Consider the following 21,810-nt stretch of genomic DNA (forward strand, 5'->3'; position numbering starts at 1 on the left):
CTAAGCAGGAATTGAAAGCTAAGCCTCCAGTCAATGAGGAGGAGAAAATCAATAAGTTAATACATGTGATGAGAGAAACTTAACACTCTAACATGGTTCTTTAGAGGGGAAGATGAGTATCCTAAGCAAAGACAAGGCAGGAGAGGAAGTGAAAGTGACAGGTATCCCAAGTAAGAGGTTCATTTGTTGTTAGTGTGGTTGGCTTGCTGTGACTTTGATAGAACTGAAAAGATCATCTCTACTAAACAGTTGAACCTACTGGTTTTTGAAAAGTTCTCTTATTAGCTGATATACATGAAAAAACCCATCCTTAGAGAACATACTGAAATCTCATCTGTAAGTTATCTTATAATCGTGGATAATAATTGTACATAATTGTAAAATGTTATCTCAAAACAAGAGTTTTTTAAAGATATGATGCAATAATTATCACAACAGTTTTATTTGAATTAGTTGTACTGTGTTGGTATGGCTGTTTCCATGGGAATAGTAGAATGTTTGAGTTGATGAAAACATTGTATGCTAATTTGTTAAGCACCTGCATACTTTTTCAGGGCAAAATACCATAAATTAAAGTACGGCACAGAATTGAACCAAGGTGACTTGAAAATGCCAACTTTTGAATCAGGTAACTTTTTTTACAATGGCCTGTTCTACTATTGCTTGTTTATACAGCGTTCTAGATTTGGTCTGTTCATTGCAAGCTTTCCATCTTTCCCCTCACCCCTCTTAGGTCTGATATAGGGAATATATCTAGGAAAGGTTTGACACTGGGTGAATATGTCATCTGAAAATTAAAATTAATTGACCTTTCCTTTTTGAAGGAACTCTGAATGTCAAAGAAAGCTTTAAATACGGTTATGATTCCTAATTTATGTGCTGTTTCTCATTATTTCTTTTAAGTCCTTCAAGAGGAGGTATTATTGTTTAGTGGCCATTGTGCCATCAATCCAGAAGAAAAGCATAAGTGTAGAATAAGAAATACTGTCAGAATTTGGTACTTTTATAGAATTCTAGTGTGTAAGCAATAAGGGGGATGGGAAGGGTACTGCATTGGCCTCAAAAAAAAGTTGTTTAGCTTCAGTTTTTATTTTAAATCAAACTCCCTGGAGTGCATCTGATTTTGCATTGTAAATGCCAAGTTGATAATAACACTTTTTCATTTCAGAATATTGCAGATAGAGGACAGCATTTCTCATAACACGGGGCTATTTAATAAGCAGAATTGTTTGGCTTCTTTTGAAATATGTTGGTCTTCGGGAAGTCACACTGTTGGCCTGTATTTGTAGTGTGCCTGAAAATTGTGGTTATAGATCTATATACCCCCTCCTCCCCTTTTTTTCCCTTCTGTTTTACAAGTGCCACATTTTGGGTACTTTTATACCCAGTTGAAATTAGAGATATGATTCATATTTCTTGCTTGATGAGAATTTTCATTTGCATTTAAAAGCAATGTAAGTTAGATGTTAACTATGACGTTGTATCTTTCAGAAGATACCAAAGATACAGAGGTTCCTGCAGTACCTCAGAATAGCCAATTGACCTGGAAGCAAGGCAGACAGTTACTACGACAGTAAGTAACATTGTTCAGTATTGGTATATTCAAGTATTTCCGTGCCGGATGAGGAGCTGTAAATGTGCTTATTCTGTGAAACAGAGGAATTGAGGTGGGCAAATAGTGGTTCATTTTTCAGGACTTTGTAGTCTTGAGCTTTAAGCAGTAAATTTTCCATAAGAGATGCATAGCGATGAAGCTTATTTTTCCGTAAATATTATAACAGTGGCATTCATTTTTAACATTGAATGCTAAGTCCTTTCATTTTTCCTCAAATATGCTTTCCTCTTTCTTATCTTAATGAATTTAGGTATCTTCAGGAAGTAGGTTATACAGATACAATATTGGATGTTCGCTCCCAGCGGGTAAGGTCATTGCTTGGGCTCTCCAATTCTGAGCCAAATGGTTCAGTAGAGACAAAGAACTTGGAACAGATCTTGAATGGGGGTGAATCACCTTCGTCAAAACAAAAGGGACAGGAAATCAAAAGGTAAGTGAAAAGATAAGAAATGCATAAAAGTTAAATATGTTTTGCTAAGTCATTGATATGTACTGGTCAGTTCAAATTGAACTTCCAGCTGGAGAGTCTTTGAACACCTGTGAGTGTAGCTGACCACAAATGGTTATGAACTTGCTTGATTGATATACGTAGGAACGTATGCATCTGTGCCATACATATGTATATTATACAAATACATACAGGAAAATAGTGTATTGAAGCTGAATTATGTCATATTGCCACTCTGGAGATGTCATTTTAAGTATTCTGTTGGGTGGTGCTTTTGTAGTAAGACCTTGGGCAGCTGTAGAAATTTCTTCGTACAAGCATTTCTTGTTTCTCTAATTTTAAAGCTCTTAAGCTGTCAGGTAGCAATTGCATTTAATCTGGTTAATCTTCTAAATCAATTCAGCTAGTAAAACGGCTTCTCTCTTAATGTTTTTATTTATGTAGGAATTCTGGTGATGTTCTTGAAACATTTAACTTCCTAGAAAATGCTGATGATAGTGATGAAGAGGAGGAGAACGACATGATAGAAGATATTGCAGAAGGAAAAGAAAAGCATCGGATAAATAAGAAACACAAAGTAAAAGACTTCATAAATTTGTTTTTTTAATAGATCTGAAATTCCCTTTTAAAAAGGGATTATTTTTCCCCCCCAGATGATTATACATGTGTAATGTTAAAGTGTTTGTTGCACTTTTGTTATATGAATGGGTCATAAGCAGATGTGTTACTAGTAAATTTGGTGGTTAGGTTAATTTATTACATTGAGAACTTAAAAACAACCAACAGCCTGTTTGCAAATGTGATTTAAGTGATGAAGTGGCCATCTCAGGTTCTCTGAATACTCTGAGTCCCTTTATGAGGCAAATTTAGCACAATGCGATTTCTGACTTTGGAGGAGGGAGGGACAGTTCCTTAGGAGAAATTAGGTTCTGTAATGTGAAAAAAAAATTAGCTTTGTACCAAATGCATGTTTTAATTCTTCCTTTTAGGCAGTTTTTCCCTAAGTATGTTAAGAGCCTAGACTTGTCTCAAATAACATTTTGTTTAAGGTTTAATTAAGGTTTTTTCTGTTTTATTCTTCTCTTTGTATTTCCATTCTGTGAGCAGCTTTCTAGGTGGGGACTATGTTGCCTGTCCCTTTTTAGTTCTTTTTCTCCTGTACTGAAACAGTCTCCCCATCATTGGGGTTTCTTTTTGCTCAGCACAGTGTTCTCTAACATGATGACATGGCTGCACTGAATTTTTTTAAATAGTTGGCAGCATTAGCTTGGCTTGATCCAAGCCTTAATCCCAATTTGACTTGTCAGGAGGGGTTTTCCACCATACCTTTGGTAGTAACTTATTTCTGGCAAACAGATTGAGCAATCAGTTGAATCTCTTTTGTTCTATGGCAGTAGATAATCTGATGAAAAGGTTATCTACTTAGCAAATCTTGAAGCACATATGAAGACATAACACTCACTTTTTGGCTTTTGACAGAGCTTAGTTTTTATAGAAATTAGAAGGATCATTTATAGTTATCTTTATAAAAATTGTCTCTTTTACAAAAGTAAGAATATTGTGTAAATAACAGAAGAACAACCCTTTGCTGAAATTTTCCTCACCTGAATAATGAAATAAAACTTCACTGATGCCTTGGTAGGGCGATGGTTTGTTTTGTTTAAGGTGAAGGAGGTGGCAGAACTAGTAAAAAGACATTTCTCAGAAAACGCAGAGTTTTCCAAGCGTATGTTTAACACTGAAATAGAACTGAAAAGCAAGAAGGAAAAAAGGCTTCTGGACCAGTAGAAAACAGTTTGGAAAGCTTCTCTGCAGAGCTGTTGATAGTGCAGGAAAATCAACAGTTTTCTAATTCTTTTGGGTTACTTAAAAAAGCGAAGACTGGGATTATGGAATTGTTTTCGTTGCTAAAGCTAGTGTCAGTGTTCTTTGTATTTCCTAATGATCACTAGACTGCACTGTTCTCTTTTTTTTAAATTTTTTTTTAATGAACCAGCTGAGGTCTAAGTGTCCTTTTCTGCACTTCATGTTGAAAAATGTTTTCCCCTGCAACCAGTTACTTAGAGTGATCTATCTCTTCTAAACTAAATGACCAGAAAATCTGTTCATGATTCAAATGTAGAAAAATGTTTATCTGCTTACAGATTGGTAATGAAGGTTTAGCTGCTGACCTTACAGATGATCCTGATACTGAAGAAGCTTTGAAAGAATTTGACTTTTTAGTGACAGCTGAAGATGGTGAGGGAGCTGGAGAAGCTCGAAGTTCAGGAGATGGAACAGAGTGGGGTAAGATGCAAACAAAAGCATTTAGAAATAAGGGAATACTTGTTCATGATAGTACATGAGTTGCAATACCTACTAAAGTGGTGTGGATGTGTGGATGATTGTCATGATCAGATTTTGATGCTTAGAAAACGGTGCTGAAACTTTCATGTGTTTATATATGCTGTTGTAGCTGCCACAGATACAAGTATAGTTATATTTGTTTCAGGTTTTGTTTTTGATGCCAAAACTAAGAGGAAAATATTTTCTTTCTTAGGTAAGAAAAGCTAGGATTCTGAGTATTTTTACATCTGGATTAAATTTGCTTTCAAATAGAGATTTCCTCTCCCCCTCCCCCTCCCCCCCCCATTTATTTATTATCAGTACCTTTAAACTACTTGTGCTTAGGTTAAATGAACTACTTCGATGTACTTCAAAATGGACAATTAGTATTTTTAGATGTTGTTGCTAATATGGCTTGCATTAGGGAAAAAAATACCCCAAAACCAACTTATGTAATAGCCTGACTTTTTATTAGTAATTAGATGTGAAACAAAATATGTTTAGTCAAACTCCTGGAACTTACTTGCTTCAAAAGAAGAAATTGAAAGAAGGAGAAAATTTCTGTAGGAAAAAGAATAGGGACTCAAGTAATTTATATCTGCTTTGAAATGGAAAATTTGCTATCTCTTCTTCTGACCTGTGTGCCACAGGCAGTTCTGTGGTTGCATACTGGCTTTACTTGTAAGCCCAAAAAGTGCCACTAGGTCATCTTGTTTGACTATTTTGTTATTGAGACAGTTAAGTCATAATTGAATAAACACCTTAGTGACCAAAGAGCATATGAGAGATGTACAGAAATTAAAATACTGCCACATCTTTCAGGAAAATAATTGTCTTGATTTGGAAGGTACCAAGGGTTAGGAAGCAATTCCTTCCTGAAAACTTGTATCAAAGGGTTAGTCACATTTTCTTTTACAACTCAGTCTTATTTCTAGTTGGAAGATGAAGCAAAACAAACTTACCTTTACATTTGGTAATAACTGCCTATTTTCAGTAGCATTTTAGTTGCTTGGTGGTGTTCCTGTTTGAAGTTGGTGTTATTTGATCAGTTTCTTCATCATCTTTTTATTTCGCCACACAGTCAAATCTCTTGGTGTAAGATATCTCATTAAACCTGAGATCCCTTCAAATGTATGGTGATGCAGAAAGTTCTGGTTCTATCATCAGTCTTACCACTACTGTATATATAGAAGGAGAGATAGCTTGATGCTGTAATTCATGCAGTCATAGATTTGTTCTTTTTTTTTTTTTTCACAGCAGACTGCTGAAACTTAGTGTATTGAACTAGCTTGTTCATTGTAATTCCAGGTCATTGTTTCCCAAGATTATTTTCCAGTGTGTTCAATCTCTGTCAGCATCTCAGGTCATTACCCAATTTTAAGGTCTATTTTAAAAGTCAAATTGACCCACCACACTTTCCATGGAGCAGTTTGAATGTCTTTTTATTACAGTTTAAGTGAACCCAGAGCAAAAGTGAGGCAGAGCATTTTAGGAGTTTGTACACACTTGTGACAGTGTTTGGGTGATAAGTGATTTAACTGCAGTAATTTTATTGTCACAAAAAAACTCATGTCTGAGACAAGGAAATGGGAAGGAAGAAATAAACATAAACCTACTTTCATCTTAGAAACTGTATGTTCTAAGTTTGGCCATATGAAAACAACATCCATAAGTTTGTTGTATATTTATGCTAACTTACTATTTAAATGAGTCAAAGACATACTACCAATTGTAGTAGCAGTATTTTTTTCACAGTATGTCGCTGGTCTTAGTACAGCTGTTCTTTCCTTAAGTGGATGTCTGAGGATAGTCTATCAGATCTTGGGATTAAGTGTTACTTTTTTTTAAAGCTCAGCATGTAAATATGACAATACTTCTTTATTACCTGTCACAAATAACATTTTAAATATTGTCCCACTTAAATGCTTTCTAAAATAAAATAATACATTGCCTAAACCAATTTATTTCAGTCTGTCACATTATTTTGACCTCTATGAAGCTGTTACTTGAAATGTCCAGGTCCATCCATTTAGTTATTTGTTTTGAAAGGGAGCTTCATTTAAATGAACACTTACCATTACTTTCTACACAATTGCGTCAACCACGAACTTCAGTATTTCAGCTAAAATTCAGATTTTTCTTTATAATATAATAGTTGCTCTGTTTTTCATATGGATTTTTTTCTTCCTGTATTAGTTTTCCTGTCATTAGTCCTTCCATCACTTCTTATTCTTGCAAAGATGTAGGCGCTATTTAAAAAATGTGGATGTTTGTCTCTGTCTATTTATAATACTCTTATGTAGTATCTGGAAGCCAAACTTCTGATGTCTAGGCTTTAAACATACTGCCTGGCCTTGTTTTGTAATTATTTTCAGTATTTAACTGTCAAAGTATCTGTAGAACCAACTTCTAATATGCAAAAATATTTAATTGCCAAATTTGATAGTTACATTTTTACCATTGGAGACTTCTGCAAACCAGCCATTGAGTGCTGAGAAGTTTGGCCTGCTTTCCTTCCTATGATATGGCTTTTTATGAACACATTATTTTTTTTCTACGTGCCACGGTTAACATACTTTGGCTATTAAATCGCTGTGTTTGAAAATAATGTGTTCTGTCCTGTGACATGTTTTGCCAAGAAACAGCTTATCTTCAAAATAGTGAAAGATAAGCAAGTTCAAACAGTGTTCAATAAAGAGTTAAAGCATGTGACACACTAAAAAAAATGCACAGCTTTAGATTAAAAATTCATAAATGCTCTGTGGTAATATAGTATCAAGAAAAATATGCATATATAACTTCAGTTTGCTTAAGCAAACAGGAATAAACACATTGTTATATACTGTATTACATATTACAGATGTAACATTATGTAGTTCTTTGTTTTGCTTGTGGTTTCAATGACTAACTATGTTTTCATCACTGGATTTCTCTTTATGAAACACAAGTTCTGTTTACAGATGGACCATGAGTCAGAGAATTACTGACTGTGCCCAGAAATCTGGGTCACAGAGTGACTGGAATTCAGTCTCTTGGGTCATCTTCTAAACATTTTTTAAAAACACAAACAAACAAAAACCCAAACACAACAACAACAAAACCAAGCAAACAAAAATCCACTCCAAACCAGAAAACACACACAAAACCCCCAGCCTTTCTCCACTAAGTGATACTGGTTAGTTGGCATCCTGGATTCTGTGCACTGTCCTGGTGTCAGCTTGGTGTGGGTTGTAAGCACTGCAGGGAGATTGAGGCAGATCTAGTTACATGGCTCTGTTCTGACAGGCTTTTTAGGCATACCTGAGGGAAGCACTGCTGGGTTTTGCTAAAAATCTTAATCGAAATTAATTTCACAGCCCCCCCAGATAACCAGAATCGGTGTTTTATCTAGTTTTCTATTTACAGCTTCCATTTCAGCAGACAGTAGAGTTGGTTTTGAATATTCATGTTTGCAGGCTTGTGCTTTTCCTGTTTTCTGTTGACTGAATGAGCCCAGTCCCTTCAAATTGTTTGTCTTTATATTTAATGCCCTATTTGTTTTGCACTCAGGCATTTTCTAAATTTCCACTGTAGGACACAGATTGAATATATTTTTTCAGTTTTGTCATCACCTGCACTGAAATAGATGGACTTCTCCTGGTTTAGTCACTGCACCTTTTAAAACATACCAAAATGGCTTTTTTTACAGCAGCATTATGTTGCTGTTACACATAGTCCGCTTCTGGTTCAGTTTAATTCCCTAATACTTCTCTGAAACGCTGCAACCTAGCTGATTATTTTCATTTTATAAATAGTGCTTTGGGGATTGTAAAAATTTATTTAAGTTTATTTTAACTGAATTTCCTTTGAGTTTTAGGGGTTTTCTTCTGGGTTTTTTTTTGGTTGGGTTTTCCCCCCCAATTTCCTTCCTCTTTTGATTGGGCATATCCTCTTACTTATCTTTCTGTGCCTCTTGTGTTTCCTGACTAATCACTATTCCTCTCTGTCAGTGTTTTGGCCCAGTAATTGAGGTCTTTGTGTTTGCAGTTTGGTAGTTTTAGCTGCAGTTTGGTGTAAGATGTCATTGTTCCCTTCTCCTCTCCACAGTTCTTTGTGGACAACTCAGAGGACTCTGCGATTATGCTGCCTGTTTCATGCCTTCACCACCCTTACCATTTCTATATTCCACCTCTTTGATCAAGATTGTTTCTCTTTGTTATTGATTAGCCCTATCTAAATGATGGTAGATGCATCAGCATCTTTCGATATCTGTTCGCTCATTCGTTGTCATGTTTTGTCATGAAACATGTACTTGGAATAACTCCTACCGTTTTGCACCCTAAATGCATGTTTCTTTGTTTCTGCAGTGTATGACTCCTCTTGTGCACTTTTATGATTGTAACTTCAAAAATTGGTGCAATCATATTGTAGGTATGATTGGAAGCTGAGAACTGAGGAACTAGGCTTTATTATCTTATGCCCAGGGAATTTGTGAAAATAAAGCTCAACTGGCACACAAACCAAGTTTGATTGCTGCCTAGTTGCCTGTTAGCAAAAGTGCTTCTGCAGATGTTATGGTGGCCTTGTCTTAGAAACAAGTTTATCCTTTTACTAATTCTGAGTTTCCAAAAATGTTTGAGATGGATAGTTTAGAAAAGTGGAAACTTGACTTTTCATAAAGAATAATTAACTCTGCAATGATTGTCAAGCAGAAAAAAAGACATGTCTTCTGAAACTACCGTGGACTGTTGTATTAATGCTAATTATAATTTCATTTCTGGAATGCAGTGGGATAGTCACCTGTGTGAATTAATTTTCTTCATCTTTACATAAAAAACTTCTATTTATAGACTTGTTTCTCTGGTTACATGTAGGACCAAGGTTTCTTTCTTGTGCATGTAGAATGAATGTGAAAGGATGCATGGTGGTCTTCATGAATAAACTGACACTGACTTACTTGGCTTGCATTTCATGAGAGATATAGCATGAATACTTTTGTTTGCTTATTCAACACTGGCTGAATAATTTCTTGACACTGTCTTTCTAAAGATGCAGTAATTGTTTCTCAATACCACTGAATTTTTGTGTATTTTTAAGTATCTAACGTAAACTTACAAAGCTTAATTTGTTTGCTTCTTAGTAACAAATTAACATACAATTTTCAAATATGTAACTGGTAATATACAGTGCCTTGGAAAACTGTATGAAATGAGACTGAGTCTTTTGTAAACTTAAACTGAGACTGCACCTTTAAAGATTTATTAATAACTTTTATTAATGCTTTTATACAGCTATGATAGTAAATCACCAACAGCTTGCATTGCCAATTGCTGATTTTTTTTCTTTTAATAATATGCTGCATGTAGACAAAGATGACCTGTCCCCAACTGCTGAGGTTTGGGATGTAGACCAGGGACTAATAAGTAAACTGAAGGAACAGTACAAGAAGGAACGAAAGGGGAAGAAAGGGGTAAAGAGTAAGTGCAGATTCTGAATCTTGTAATGCAACACTTTTTTGCCTATCTATATAGAAGACATTTTTTCTCACAAGTTGTGTTTTTGTTTTTTTCATTAAGCATCATTTTCTGTAATGGGGGCAACCAACTTTAACTTTCTACCTGCTGAATGTGAATGTCAAAACCTTTGACAGCCATTTCCTAAATGAGAAATGTTGAGAACATATAAATTCAAGGTTAAATAGGTGAAGAGAAGTAAATGTCTTGAAACGTGAGTGTAAAAATAATGAACAACTTATATTTTGAGGATACACCTTCTCTGAGAAGTTTTCTGAAATAGATTTCTTAAAGTATAATATGGTGGTACAGTTTGGGGAGGGGTGGTTGTTTCTTTTTTGAGGGGAGGGGAGTGGAGTTGGGTTTTTTTTTGTGCCTTTTTTTTAATATGAGCTTGAATCAAGCTATAATTTCTTTTTATGGGCTTGTAGTTATTTTTACAATCCTAGGCATTGAGAATTAAAACATAACATAAATATGAACTTTTTGTTGGATTTGTTTAGGATATAGTCTTTATTTTATAGTGCCCTTCACTTTTCTGTGCATTTATCACATTTTGGTTGACACTGTTTTTTTCTTTAAGAGTTGTTTGTCCAGTTGACCTATTACAACTATATAAGTTAAACCAAACTTCAGTATTGAACTACCTGGTAAAACTGCTTTTGGAAATTGTTATCAACTATACAAAGCTCTTAGTGGATAAATTGTTATTAAATCTATGTCATCATAGAATAGGTTGGGCTTCAGGTCATCTAGTTCCAACCCCTCTGTTGTGGTCGGGTTGCTCATAGCCCCATCCAGCCTGGCCTTGAACACTTCCAGGGATGAGGCATCTACAACTTCTCTGGGCAACCTGTGCCAGCACCTCACCACCCTCACAGTGAAGAATTTCCTCCTAATCTCTAGTCTAAACATACTCTCTTTCAGTTTGAAACCATTCCCTTGTCCTGTCTCTACATGACTTTGTAAATAGTCTCTGTCCCTCTTTCTTGTAGGCTCCCTGCAGGTACTAGGAGGTCCCAATTAGGTCACCCCCAAAGCCTCCTCTTTTCCAGGCAGAACAATCCAAATTCTCTTAGCCTTTCCTTACAGGAGAGGTGCTCCATTCCTCTGATCATCTTGGTGGTCCTGCTCTGGTCTCACTCCAACAGATTCATGTCCTTTCTGTGCTGGGAGCCCCAGAGCTGGATGCAGTACTCCAGATGGGCTCTCACCAGAGAGGAGTAGAAGGGCAGAATCAGGTCCCTCAACCTGCAGCCCACTTCATGTGATACAGCCCAGGGTACAATTGGCTTTCTGGCCTGCAAGTGTGCATTGCTGGCTCTTGTCCAGCCTCTCATCCACAAGCATCCCATCCCCAAGTTCTCTGCAAATGCTGCATTAGATCTGTTCATCCTCAGCCTGTATTGATACTGGGGGTTGCTTTGACTCAGATGTGGTCCCTTGCCTTTGGTCTTGTTAAACCTCATGAGATTCCCATGGGCCCATTTCTCCAGCTTGTCCAGGTTCCTCTGGGTGGCATCCCATGTGGCTTTAGGAAAGCTTCCTTGATTGCCGTGTTTTTGTTTTGAAAGTATATTTTAACAGTTTTTGGTGAATAATAATAAAAACCTCTTCCTCAGTTTGAAAAGTGTGGCTATATAGTAACTAAATTAAGTGATAATTAAAATATAACACTTCATAAAGACTTGTGTAATTGCAAGATTTGAATTTACTTTGTAACATCTAACAATTACCATTCAGAGTTAGTGCATGTTTTTTTCAGCAATTTTTTCAGCAATTTTGCATGACTTGCGCACGCAAATATAAAATGTTTGCAACAAAGATTTTGACCCAGCCTGGTTGGATTAGAGCTTAGTAGTAACCTGCATGCTAATGGGTCTCATTTAACCTGCAAGTCAGCAGTTGACACCAAATTCACATGAAGTATTTTGTAGGGTTAGGATGTTTTTTAATACTATAATGGACTTGTTTTATTAGAAATTTTCTTATTAAACTTCACATTTTAGACTTTTGGAAGCACAGTGGCTGTAAAATAACAGAAAATGTTCTTATTTTCTTCATCTAAAGCAATTTTGAAATCTTATGTTCACATAATATTTAGGAGAGAGCTGTGTTGTGAGGTCAAGTAAGTCAATGTTTAGCATTTTGGGTTTTAAGTTCTTTGGGAAATTCTGAGCTCATATATAGTCTCACAAGAGGGTTTGTGAGATTCTTTTCTTGTCACATTCATGGTGGTAGTTTCTGATTAAACATTGGCCTCTAAATCACTGAGCTAATTGAATGAGAGAGCTCCACACAGAGTGAAGTATGCAGTCAAGGCTGGGCAGCTTTATTTACATTGTTTGATTTGTAGACTTTTTTTTCTCAGCTTTTTAACTTTGAGACTGAAAATAATATTGAAGGTCTTCTTTATTCCTGCTTCTCATGTCTGATCATTTGTCAGCTTCTTTGTGAATACTCATCTCTTCCTTTGCTCTTCAGTGTTTTGTCAGACTTCTATCAGAATTTATTTTGAGCCCTATCAGAACTTATGTACATGTAGTGTGTGTATATATATATATCTATTATATATATATCATCATAAACATCAAACAAATGTTCATTAACTGTCATCTCTTGTAATACTTTGAAGACAGCATAATAGGACAGACATTCTTTTGGGTTCTTTCATTGGATATGCATCTGGTAACTACCATAAGCTGCATTTAGATGGTAAAATAACAGACTATTCATAGCCCTGGCCCCAGGTATGGAAATATTCATTCCAGTTGTAGGCATAAATAAATGAACAGAAGTAGAACTGATTCAGTTTTGATACTTCTCTAGTGTGTATCCATATATTTTCTTTTGGCTAGAATACCTTATTTTAGGTCATCTTCTATGAGCACATCAGGTTTGCATACTGCAATACTCTTTTTGGGGCGGGGAGGGAGGAGGTGTCAGTTGTTGTTATGTAAAAATACTATCCCTTTATGAAAGGATGTTTAAAAAAATCCACCAAAACAAGGACAAAAATCCACCAACACACACTTCAATTTCTATTACAATATCAGCTGTAAAATAACCCAAAGCCTGTGTATTGAAGAGCTCTTATATTTAAAAAAAAAAAAAAACCACACAGAGAAAAGCAAACCACAGCTTACTCTGGACTTACTGTGATAAATAAATAAGGAATTAAGTTTGATTTTTATAAAACCAGGCTTCCCTTTTACAGTAATATGCTGAATTTAAGGCCAGTTTCTTGCCCAGACTTGACAAGATCCATTTTGGCAGGTAAATCCCGGGATGACTGTTTTTCCTATTTGCAGGACAGAATAGTGGAGGTGTTGCATACCATTTCATACTATCAGACATTCTCAGCAATTGGAAAAATAGTTTTCACATCTTAAAATGTATGTGTGCATCACTCTTGAAACAAAGATGCTTATACTGTTTTTCCTTAGTTTTCTTTAAACTTTTCACATCTTTTTTTACTTTGCTGCTCTTTTCCCTCTGTGGATACTGTTTCATAAATACAGAATAATTACATCCCCTTCACTTGCTAGCCTGAAATACAGTGTAATAGTTGATAGGCATTAAACCAGATCTGAATTTTACCATCTCTCACCTGTTCTTCGTAGACAAGGATCCCTGTGTTATATTCAGACTTGGGCTATTACATCTTGGAGTTATTAGAAATCTGCTTATGGCTTCTCACACTACAACTTTTCAGCATTGAATATTCAATTACCTTTTTCACTTTTAATCTCTGAAGGCATATACTGAGATGGTATTGTAGGTGTTCTGCTTTTGTTCATAATGGGTTTGTGGTTAGGTTTTTTTGTCCTAGTCTTTTTTGAGGGTAAAACACAATCATCAAGTTTGTGCCTTGAACATAGCTACTTATGCAGAGACAGTACATTCTTTTCTTTTCAAATCTCTTTGTAAGATTTAAAATACTTCAGTAGTTTATCAAGTCGGCTTGCACTTTCTTGGAAGCAGAAATCTGTGCAGTCTTCTGTAGTGGTGGCACAATCTTGAATATTGACTTTTTCAGCTGAAAATGTTGACAACAGCAGCTGCTCTTCTGTGGGCATCTCTGTTGTATGATGGATTGAGGACTGTTCAGAGGTTATGCCTGAAGGATGAGATGTGCCTAAACATACTGAAAAACATTATAAGGCAAGTCTGTCAGTCCCCTAATTAGTGACAACCTAAATGAGTGGCTGGTTAAAGGTAGCAGAATAGGGGAGCTACTGCTGAGTATGCTTTGAGACAGATTTCTCATGCCCATATGTTTGGTGTGGAAGCACCTCTGAAGGATGCTTTTGATCTGGGTATTAGTAACAGCTTGTAAGCCATATTTGGCATTTTCCATCAATGTGTTGAACAAGTCATGCATCTCAACATGGAGAAGATAATGGGGTTTTCTTCTGGGAAGGAAAGGGTTTATTAAATTATATAGTTTAGGGTACCAATCATGACTTTTTATCATGTCATTCATTGATTGCTCTATAATATCTTCAGGAATGTATCTGCTGCTGGTCACTGTAAAACAAGTGGTCAGCTGGAATAAAGACAAAAGCAAGCTTCATGGTCTGTATGGTAGAGAACTGGCCATTTTAAGGGTGACTTTTCTTACGAGATCTCACCTGCTGGCTGCAGTCAAGTATTGTACCTTTGAAATGAAATCCTGTCCGTGTGGTGGCTATTAGTAAAAAAATGTTGGTTCAGAAAAGACTTTCCTCACTTTTATTATTTTACACTCACTTCATCAACTGAGATCACAAGTTCCTAGACCTACATGAGAGTGAAATGAAATGTAACCACTCAAGCCACCTGTTCTGTTGCGTGAGGGGAATGTTAGGAATCCATTTTTATTCTCAAACAGCTTCTGGGTAGCAGCCTATGTAGATTTAATTGGAATAGTGAGTTTTCTGTCAAGGAAGTAAAGAACATCAAAAGCACAAACAACACCAGCTGTAGAGAGTTCTGTATTACTGGACAAAATGAAAACGTTTTGCAAATATTAATGAGAATTATTACATAGCATCCTTCTTGGGGTGTGTGTGGGTATACTTCTGTTATGATTCTGCTTCAGGAAATATTTTTCTTGTTATCCTTCTGCAGAGAATTCTCCGTTATCTTTAGAGAATTCAATTATTTATAGAGACGTATTTTTGAATACATCAGTTTTAACCAGTAAGATCTGAAATAATCAGATCCTATTTGGAAGAGTGTGTTTTAGTTTTTAGCTGTTTGAATGAACAGCTCTGATTTTGAGTTGTCTGTAATTATAGCATTTACCTTTTACGTTTTTTACAATAAGGGCTTTGTTTTAGTTTCAATTTCCTTTTTAATAAAAGTGGTACTTGTCACCTCAGAGTATAAGAACTTCTTCCCCAGTGCTTCCTTTGCTAAATGATCTCCAATATCTCTGCTTGTAGTCCCAGGAAGGACAGTTTTATTGATGAAAAGCTGGTTATGCATTTCATCATTGTGGATTGTTTTCTTTAGAGAGATTCTGTTCCTGAAATATACTTCATGATTCAAGCTTGACTTGATAGGCAAGCTGTAAAGGTGGAAACAGGAATGAATTTAATAATTTTAAAATACTTTAAAACCAGCACATACTAATCTTTTTGCTATTGTCTGCATAATTAATTAAAGGCACATATAGTTCAGGATGCTTTGATAATAAGCATAATATACACCTGCAGTTTCATACAGTGGTGGAAGCATTCTTGCTCTTGTGTTTAATAAACACTTTATGCAATTCAAATACCATTCAAAAGCAGGGAAAGTTAATTGTTTGTTGCACCCCCATTATGGGTTGTCTGTACTTTTGCCCTCATGTTTAAGCTTATTTTTAATTTGCACTCTGTTTTTCAGTGTTGAATTGTTTACTATAGTTAAATTTGTGTAATATTATTAGCAAATGTTTAATTAATGTTTTTTGTTTAATAGTTAATGTTCGTTTAATATTTGGCTTGACTTTTCAGAAGGGTTGTAAGATGATTTTTTTTCTCTCCTACAGGAAATTGTAGAATAGATCTACAGAACACAAAGGAGTTATGCTTTGATTTAGTGCATTAAAATTGTTTGCATGTAGTTTTCATATTTGATGTAATAAATCATTCTTTTGGTTTCCAAAATGTTAATAAACAAAAGCAAAGCCCTATTTATTTTAAGGAGGTCCCATCAGTAAATTATTCTTGTTGAATTAGTTTAATGGATTTTTAGACTTCAGTCAAGTCAAGCGGTAGCAATCAAATGAATCTTTGCTGCTGACATTAATTTACAGGAGTCAACAGGACAAAACTTCACGACATGATAGCTGATCTGGGCGATGATGAGATACCCCACATCCCTTCAGGAATCATTAATCAATCTAGGTCACCCTCTTCTAGAATGACTGATCATGAAGGTGCAAGAGCAGAGGAAGGTACAAAACATTCAGCTACTTACTATGTTTCAGGAGATTTCGTTTAGAAAGCACACACTGTAATTTATTGTCCCCTCTGTAAAGCTTAATGCAATTGCAGATTGCCACATTATTATTTTATTTGCAATTCTTCCCAAATGGTTTTATGAGAATATGGCTTGTGACCATTACTTCATAGCTATTTTAAAATAACTTTACACCAGTGTGTTCTGAAACCATTCAGTATTAAATGGTAACATTAAGTTACCCCCCTGTAGCAAAGCCTTTCAGGAATAGGTTATTTACTGAGGGGAAAAAAGGTGAGTATTATTTGATACACAGTTTGGATTTTAAAGTGAAGAGTGGTGATTTAAGCTATGACTTGTCTTTTCTTCAGGTTTAATGTTCCCTTTTCAAAAATTCTCTTGATCTATGTGCACAGGTTTACAAAGGCACTATTTATTTCTTTATAAAGTATTTGTTTCAGTTTCAGGATTGTTAGACAGTAGAAGTTAGTGCAAGTTATTTAAAAAATTCAAAAATCTTGTATTCAACTTCTAAGTTTTTTGGTTTAAAGGAATTCTTTTCTTCGTACTAACTTTGATATTGGAATACTGTTACACAAATTCTGTCCTCAGAACACAGTCATTCAGAATACTCAGGTGTGTTCAGATTTGGCTCCTTTAGAATGTCCTTTGGCCCATAAGCCGTGGTATGGTACCAGCTATGCCACAAGTGGAAAGAATTTGCATTACTGCTGGTTGCAGTAATCTGTTGATTCTTCTGTTCTTCCTTTCACCCTTGCCCCAACAGATGCCTGTTACCAGGCAAGTAGGAAAACAGAAATGTTTGCTAGGAGGTTTTTTTTTGTTGCTCTCCTGAACTGTTTTCCCATCTTTTCTTTTAGTGCCTTCTGTTTCATCTTTGTTTTTACTTACAACTTAAAGATGAACCAGTTTCAGATTCATCTGTGGAGTACAATTCAAAAACCTACTGGTGAAGTTCCAGTTAAAACTTGCAGATAAATTTAGGTTGTATTTAGGTTCAGTGTTCACATGCTTTAGGTTGCCATTTAGCCTTGTTAGGGTATTAAGGGCAGGTGACCCTACAGGTACAGTTAGGCCACACATGTTGTGCAAAGGAACACAGACCTTCATAGTTAAGGACAGGCCATATAGCTATTGTCTCTTTAGAGGCTTTACTTCTAAAATAATATTGGACAAATTTTCTGACTAAATAGATGCTAAATTTGAATGTGATAGGGACTGACTTAATCCCTGGTTCCTGTAGTACAAACACTGTGCTACCCTACAAATAAAGGTTGTCCACGCTGTTTTCTAATAAATTGTGCTTTCAGGTTTATATTTTCATGCTATTTAATGTGTCCATATGTTTTTAACTTATTGGTGTAGTTTGGGCTTAATCATATTACCATGCCTAATGAATAATCTCTGTCGTTCTGTCTGCTAATTGTGGTTTCTGCACAGCTTTTAATCTTGAATATTAGAATGTAAATTTTGCTATCTCTATCCTGTATACTATGTGGCTTTTTAAGTTTTTGTTTATACCATATGGTGCAAAGCTGCAAACAAAAAACCAGTGTTGTATTTGAATTCCTTCTAGGTGTGTCACAAGGCCAAATACTTTGTTATTATAAAATGCAGGTTTTGCACCATGAGGTACAAGTGCAGATTTTACTCAGTAATTTATTCTACTGTGTGTTAAAAGCAAGGTTTTTGCAGATAACTTTTAGGCTTTCTTCCTGGGAACCACTAGCCTATGCTGATAAATATTACCAAGCTGTAATTTTCTTGTGACTGTATGAAGGGTTTATGCTACACTTCCAAGTGTTGCCATTCTGAGGTGGTAGTTGATAATTCTGTTTTCATCTAAAGGACAAAGTGTTATTGAGCTGACTTTTTTTTTTTTTTTTTTTTTGAGAGGGTTCAAGAAGGAACAGGTTCCTACTGACTGGGAATATATCTTTTATGCCTCTAAAGGTGTAGGGATTTCTGTTTTTTGGTGTTTGTTTGTTAGGGGTTTTTTTCCACTCTCTTGTGCCTGGCTGAGTATGATGACAAAATTGTTATAATTGCACTTGATAGTTTTGACCTGGAGAAATTTGGGTTTCCATTTCAACATATTGCATGATTTTCAGAAACAGAATAAAGTGCAGCATGGTTTTCCATCCAGTGTATTGTACAGAGAATTATTTTCTTCACTGTTATTTTCCCCCTTTTTAATACCTATAGAATGTGGGGGTGTCAATCTACAGATTGACAGAAAAAGCAGCAACAGCTAGTTGCTTGGATATTAACAGCTGCTTTTGGTGTAACACATTAACTTTGTAGAAGAGAAGATTAAGATGTCTCTATTGTATAGTAGACAGCAACAGCCTATATGAACATAGATTCCTGATCAGAGATTAAAGCAGTTTCAATTTGTACAAATATTACTGCTTGATTTTGACTTATGTGTGATGTCAAGAACTTGAAGGTAAGATCTGCTGGTTAGAATTGGCTGAGCAAATAGTTAGTAATACCATTTATTTCACCTAGTTTCACCTACAAAGAAACTTGTACTGTCACTTTCGTTGTTACTTTATATTTATTGATTGCAAACTCAGTTAAATGTATATATTATGCTATGAGATAATGTTGTATTATGTGTTAGAAAAATACTTGCATTTTTTCAAAGATGAAAATCATTAAAAAGTAATTTAACTATCATTTGCAAATATCTATTGATGCATTGTTTTTGACATGCAATGTGGATCTCTTATAACATCTTGCATCTTTCATTGTGTTACTGTTCTACCTTTTCTTTTTTACAAAACCAGCTTGCAACCACTTTTTAAACTTCTCAAATATGACTTTTTTAAAACAATAAAATGTGCAAGTTAAATTACACTTATGCAACATACTATATATACATAGTGGCAACTTTAGCATTGAGAAATATTCTTCTAAATGTCGATAGCATCAATTTTCAAGCTTTAAATGAAGGGATATTCACTTCCTGCAAATAAAGCTTGATGGATTTGTAATATAAACTCTTAATTTGGTAGTGTTCTTCTGTGGAATTGCTTCATTTTTAGTATAAAGCATAGTAAAGTTGATCTGTTAAGGTTGCATTAATTTCACAAAGCAGTAGTATTACAAGTTATGGGACTTACCTAAACCTTGTGAGCCTGTCCTGAAGATCAGCTAGAAGTAACTGGAACACACCAGGAAAGTAAATAGGTGTTTCTAGGAATTGGCTTTTTCTGAAATATGAATGGTTTTATAATAGACTGTCAAATTGAGAGTTTTAGTAAAATATCAATGGAAATTAAAAGCTTATTCATATAAGGGCATGGTAAGCCATTTTGGGCTGTTAATGTAATTTAGCATTCTTAAGAGTCAAGACCTCTGTATGGACTGTGGATGTTTTAAAAAGAGGTGACTCTGCATAGTTAGAATAATATTTCCTCTTTTCATTCAGTTGTAGGAACAGCAATCTTTTTTCTTACATAGATCATGTTCTTAGATTCTCACATACCATTGTGTTGGCTGTGCTAAGGTTACATTTCTTAATAGTACAGTAGTTCTTAAGCATTAGAACTAGTTTTATTTGTGAGAAGTGGCTTTTTTGATCTAACTGGACTTGGCTCCTCTTTGTGTAGCCATAGCAATGATGCCAGACATCTGTAACTTCACACCTGGTCTTGGGTACTTGTCTCCAGGAGTGGAACATAAGTAGGTTACTATTCAGATAGCAGCAATATGGAGTAGTGAAAGTGTGTGTTCAAAAGAAGAATATAATGATTATTAGTCCTCTAGTTGGGAACTACTTCTATAAGACAAAAGCCAGGGTATGGATGTTTGTCACATCTGGAAACTCTTTTCTCTCAGTTTCAAAGGTTTTCTGAGAGGATTATAAACAAAGGGTGATGTTAAAGTGAGACCATAAGGCTCTGCCAGACAAATGAAATTCGCAAGTTTAATTTTTCAGGATGTCAGATGTTTAACATATTTTGCAGATGTTTATACTTAGCTAAATTTCCCACATAGCTTAATTTTACATACTCTACATAACAAGCAATTTCTACATGGAAAGGAATACTGAGAAGTAAAAGCTGTTAAAATATGCCAAAGCATTACAGTATTTAAGCTTTCATTCCTTTTCCTTGCTGCTAAATTAATATTTGCAGGTAGAGGGAGATTTACAGAATTGTTGAAGAGTATAAAGAATGTGGGTGAATATTTGAACTTTATTATTCAGATGTGAATTCATAATGAATGGTTATATGTAACTTGGGTGCAGTCTAAAAGATAATTGACAGATATGTTAAATTTTAGTTTGGGGAAGGCATGGCTGGCTAAGTCGAGTGTATTTTAAATTAGAATCCAAAATCATGCCAAAAACCTAAGAGAGGAAATGAATAAATAATAGATGTTTTCATTATTTAAATCATATGAAAAAAGAGTAGAAGAGATGCTTTGCAGGAGTCTCTTGCCTGAGAGATAAAATGTACTTACACATACAAGTAGAGGTATTTGACTAGTATAAAGCACAGACTTACTTGCAGTGGATGGAAGGCAGGAAGCATGGTGTAGTGAATAAAGTACTTAGCTGAGAATTGGGAGACCTGGGACTTATATTTGATACTGCAATGTAAGGTAATGTCAGTCAAGTCACTTGTCAGTAATACTGAACACCTCTGTAAAGTAAGTCGAAATCAAATGACAAAGTGTGATATAAGAATTGTGTATTTAATGTGTGTGTGTTTGCACATGTGTGCGTGTCTTCATGCTCTTGGTTTTTTTGTTGGGACAGTGTGTAGTACATGCAAATTCAGTTTTAAACTCTGCTTTCCTGTTAAGTGATGAATAATGCAGCTTTTCATCAGTTTCAATTATTACATTGAGACTTAAAGAAACTGTTTTGTTCTTTGTAGCTGAGCCAATAACATTTCCACCTGGAGGAGGCAAGTCATTTATTATGGGTTCTGATGATGTGTTGTTAAGTGTACTGGGCCTTGGAGACCTTGCAGACTTGACAGTAACAAATGATGCAGACTATAGTTATGATGTAAGTGCAATTTTATTTTGAAATTCTTTATACAGTTTAATCAATAATATTTGAGTCCCCTCTCCCCCACCCTGAGCATTACAGATGCAGAGAACTGAGGTTTCATTAGCAAAAAATTGCTTGGGAAGAGAGAGCACCTTGTGCATGGGCTAAGTGCAATGACTTGTTTGTTTTCTACATAAATAATTTGATTTGGATTTTGTCACTGGGGGAATGTGTTATGACATCAAATACAGACTGATGCATTAACGTGAATTTGAGTGAACAAAACCAGCAATTAGACACTGATATAGAGTATTGAAAAGACATGACATAAACCACAAATACTTATATTAACTTATTTCTTTGCTGTGCCATTTGTGATTTTGTAGTGTTAACAGCATAGACTATATATAGTAGTATATAGTAGTGTATTTCATTTGTAAGCTTTTAGGGGTTTTTTTTATTATCC

General features: G+C 35.2%; 1 protein-coding gene across 1 annotated transcript in view; it reads left to right on the forward strand.

Annotated features, from left to right (window-relative positions):
* LOC103802474 (striatin-3-like) overlaps positions 1-21,359 on the forward strand; it is a gene marked incomplete at its 3' end in the record, with an annotated part of 25,875 nt that extends 4,516 nt beyond the window's left edge. Inside the window, exons 2-9 of the mRNA XM_009074954.1 lie at positions 555-628; positions 1,492-1,573; positions 1,866-2,045; positions 2,508-2,640; positions 4,208-4,349; positions 9,734-9,844; positions 16,167-16,307; positions 21,226-21,359. Of these exons, the coding sequence (XP_009073202.1) occupies positions 555-628; positions 1,492-1,573; positions 1,866-2,045; positions 2,508-2,640; positions 4,208-4,349; positions 9,734-9,844; positions 16,167-16,307; positions 21,226-21,359 (997 nt within the window). The remainder of the gene's footprint in view (positions 1-554; positions 629-1,491; positions 1,574-1,865; positions 2,046-2,507; positions 2,641-4,207; positions 4,350-9,733; positions 9,845-16,166; positions 16,308-21,225) is intronic.
* Between the last annotated feature and the right edge of the window lie 451 nt (positions 21,360-21,810).

Source organism: Acanthisitta chloris, unplaced genomic scaffold (assembly GCF_000695815.1).
Source record: "Acanthisitta chloris isolate BGI_N310 unplaced genomic scaffold, ASM69581v1 scaffold21165, whole genome shotgun sequence".
Taxonomy (NCBI): domain Eukaryota; kingdom Metazoa; phylum Chordata; class Aves; order Passeriformes; family Acanthisittidae; genus Acanthisitta; species Acanthisitta chloris.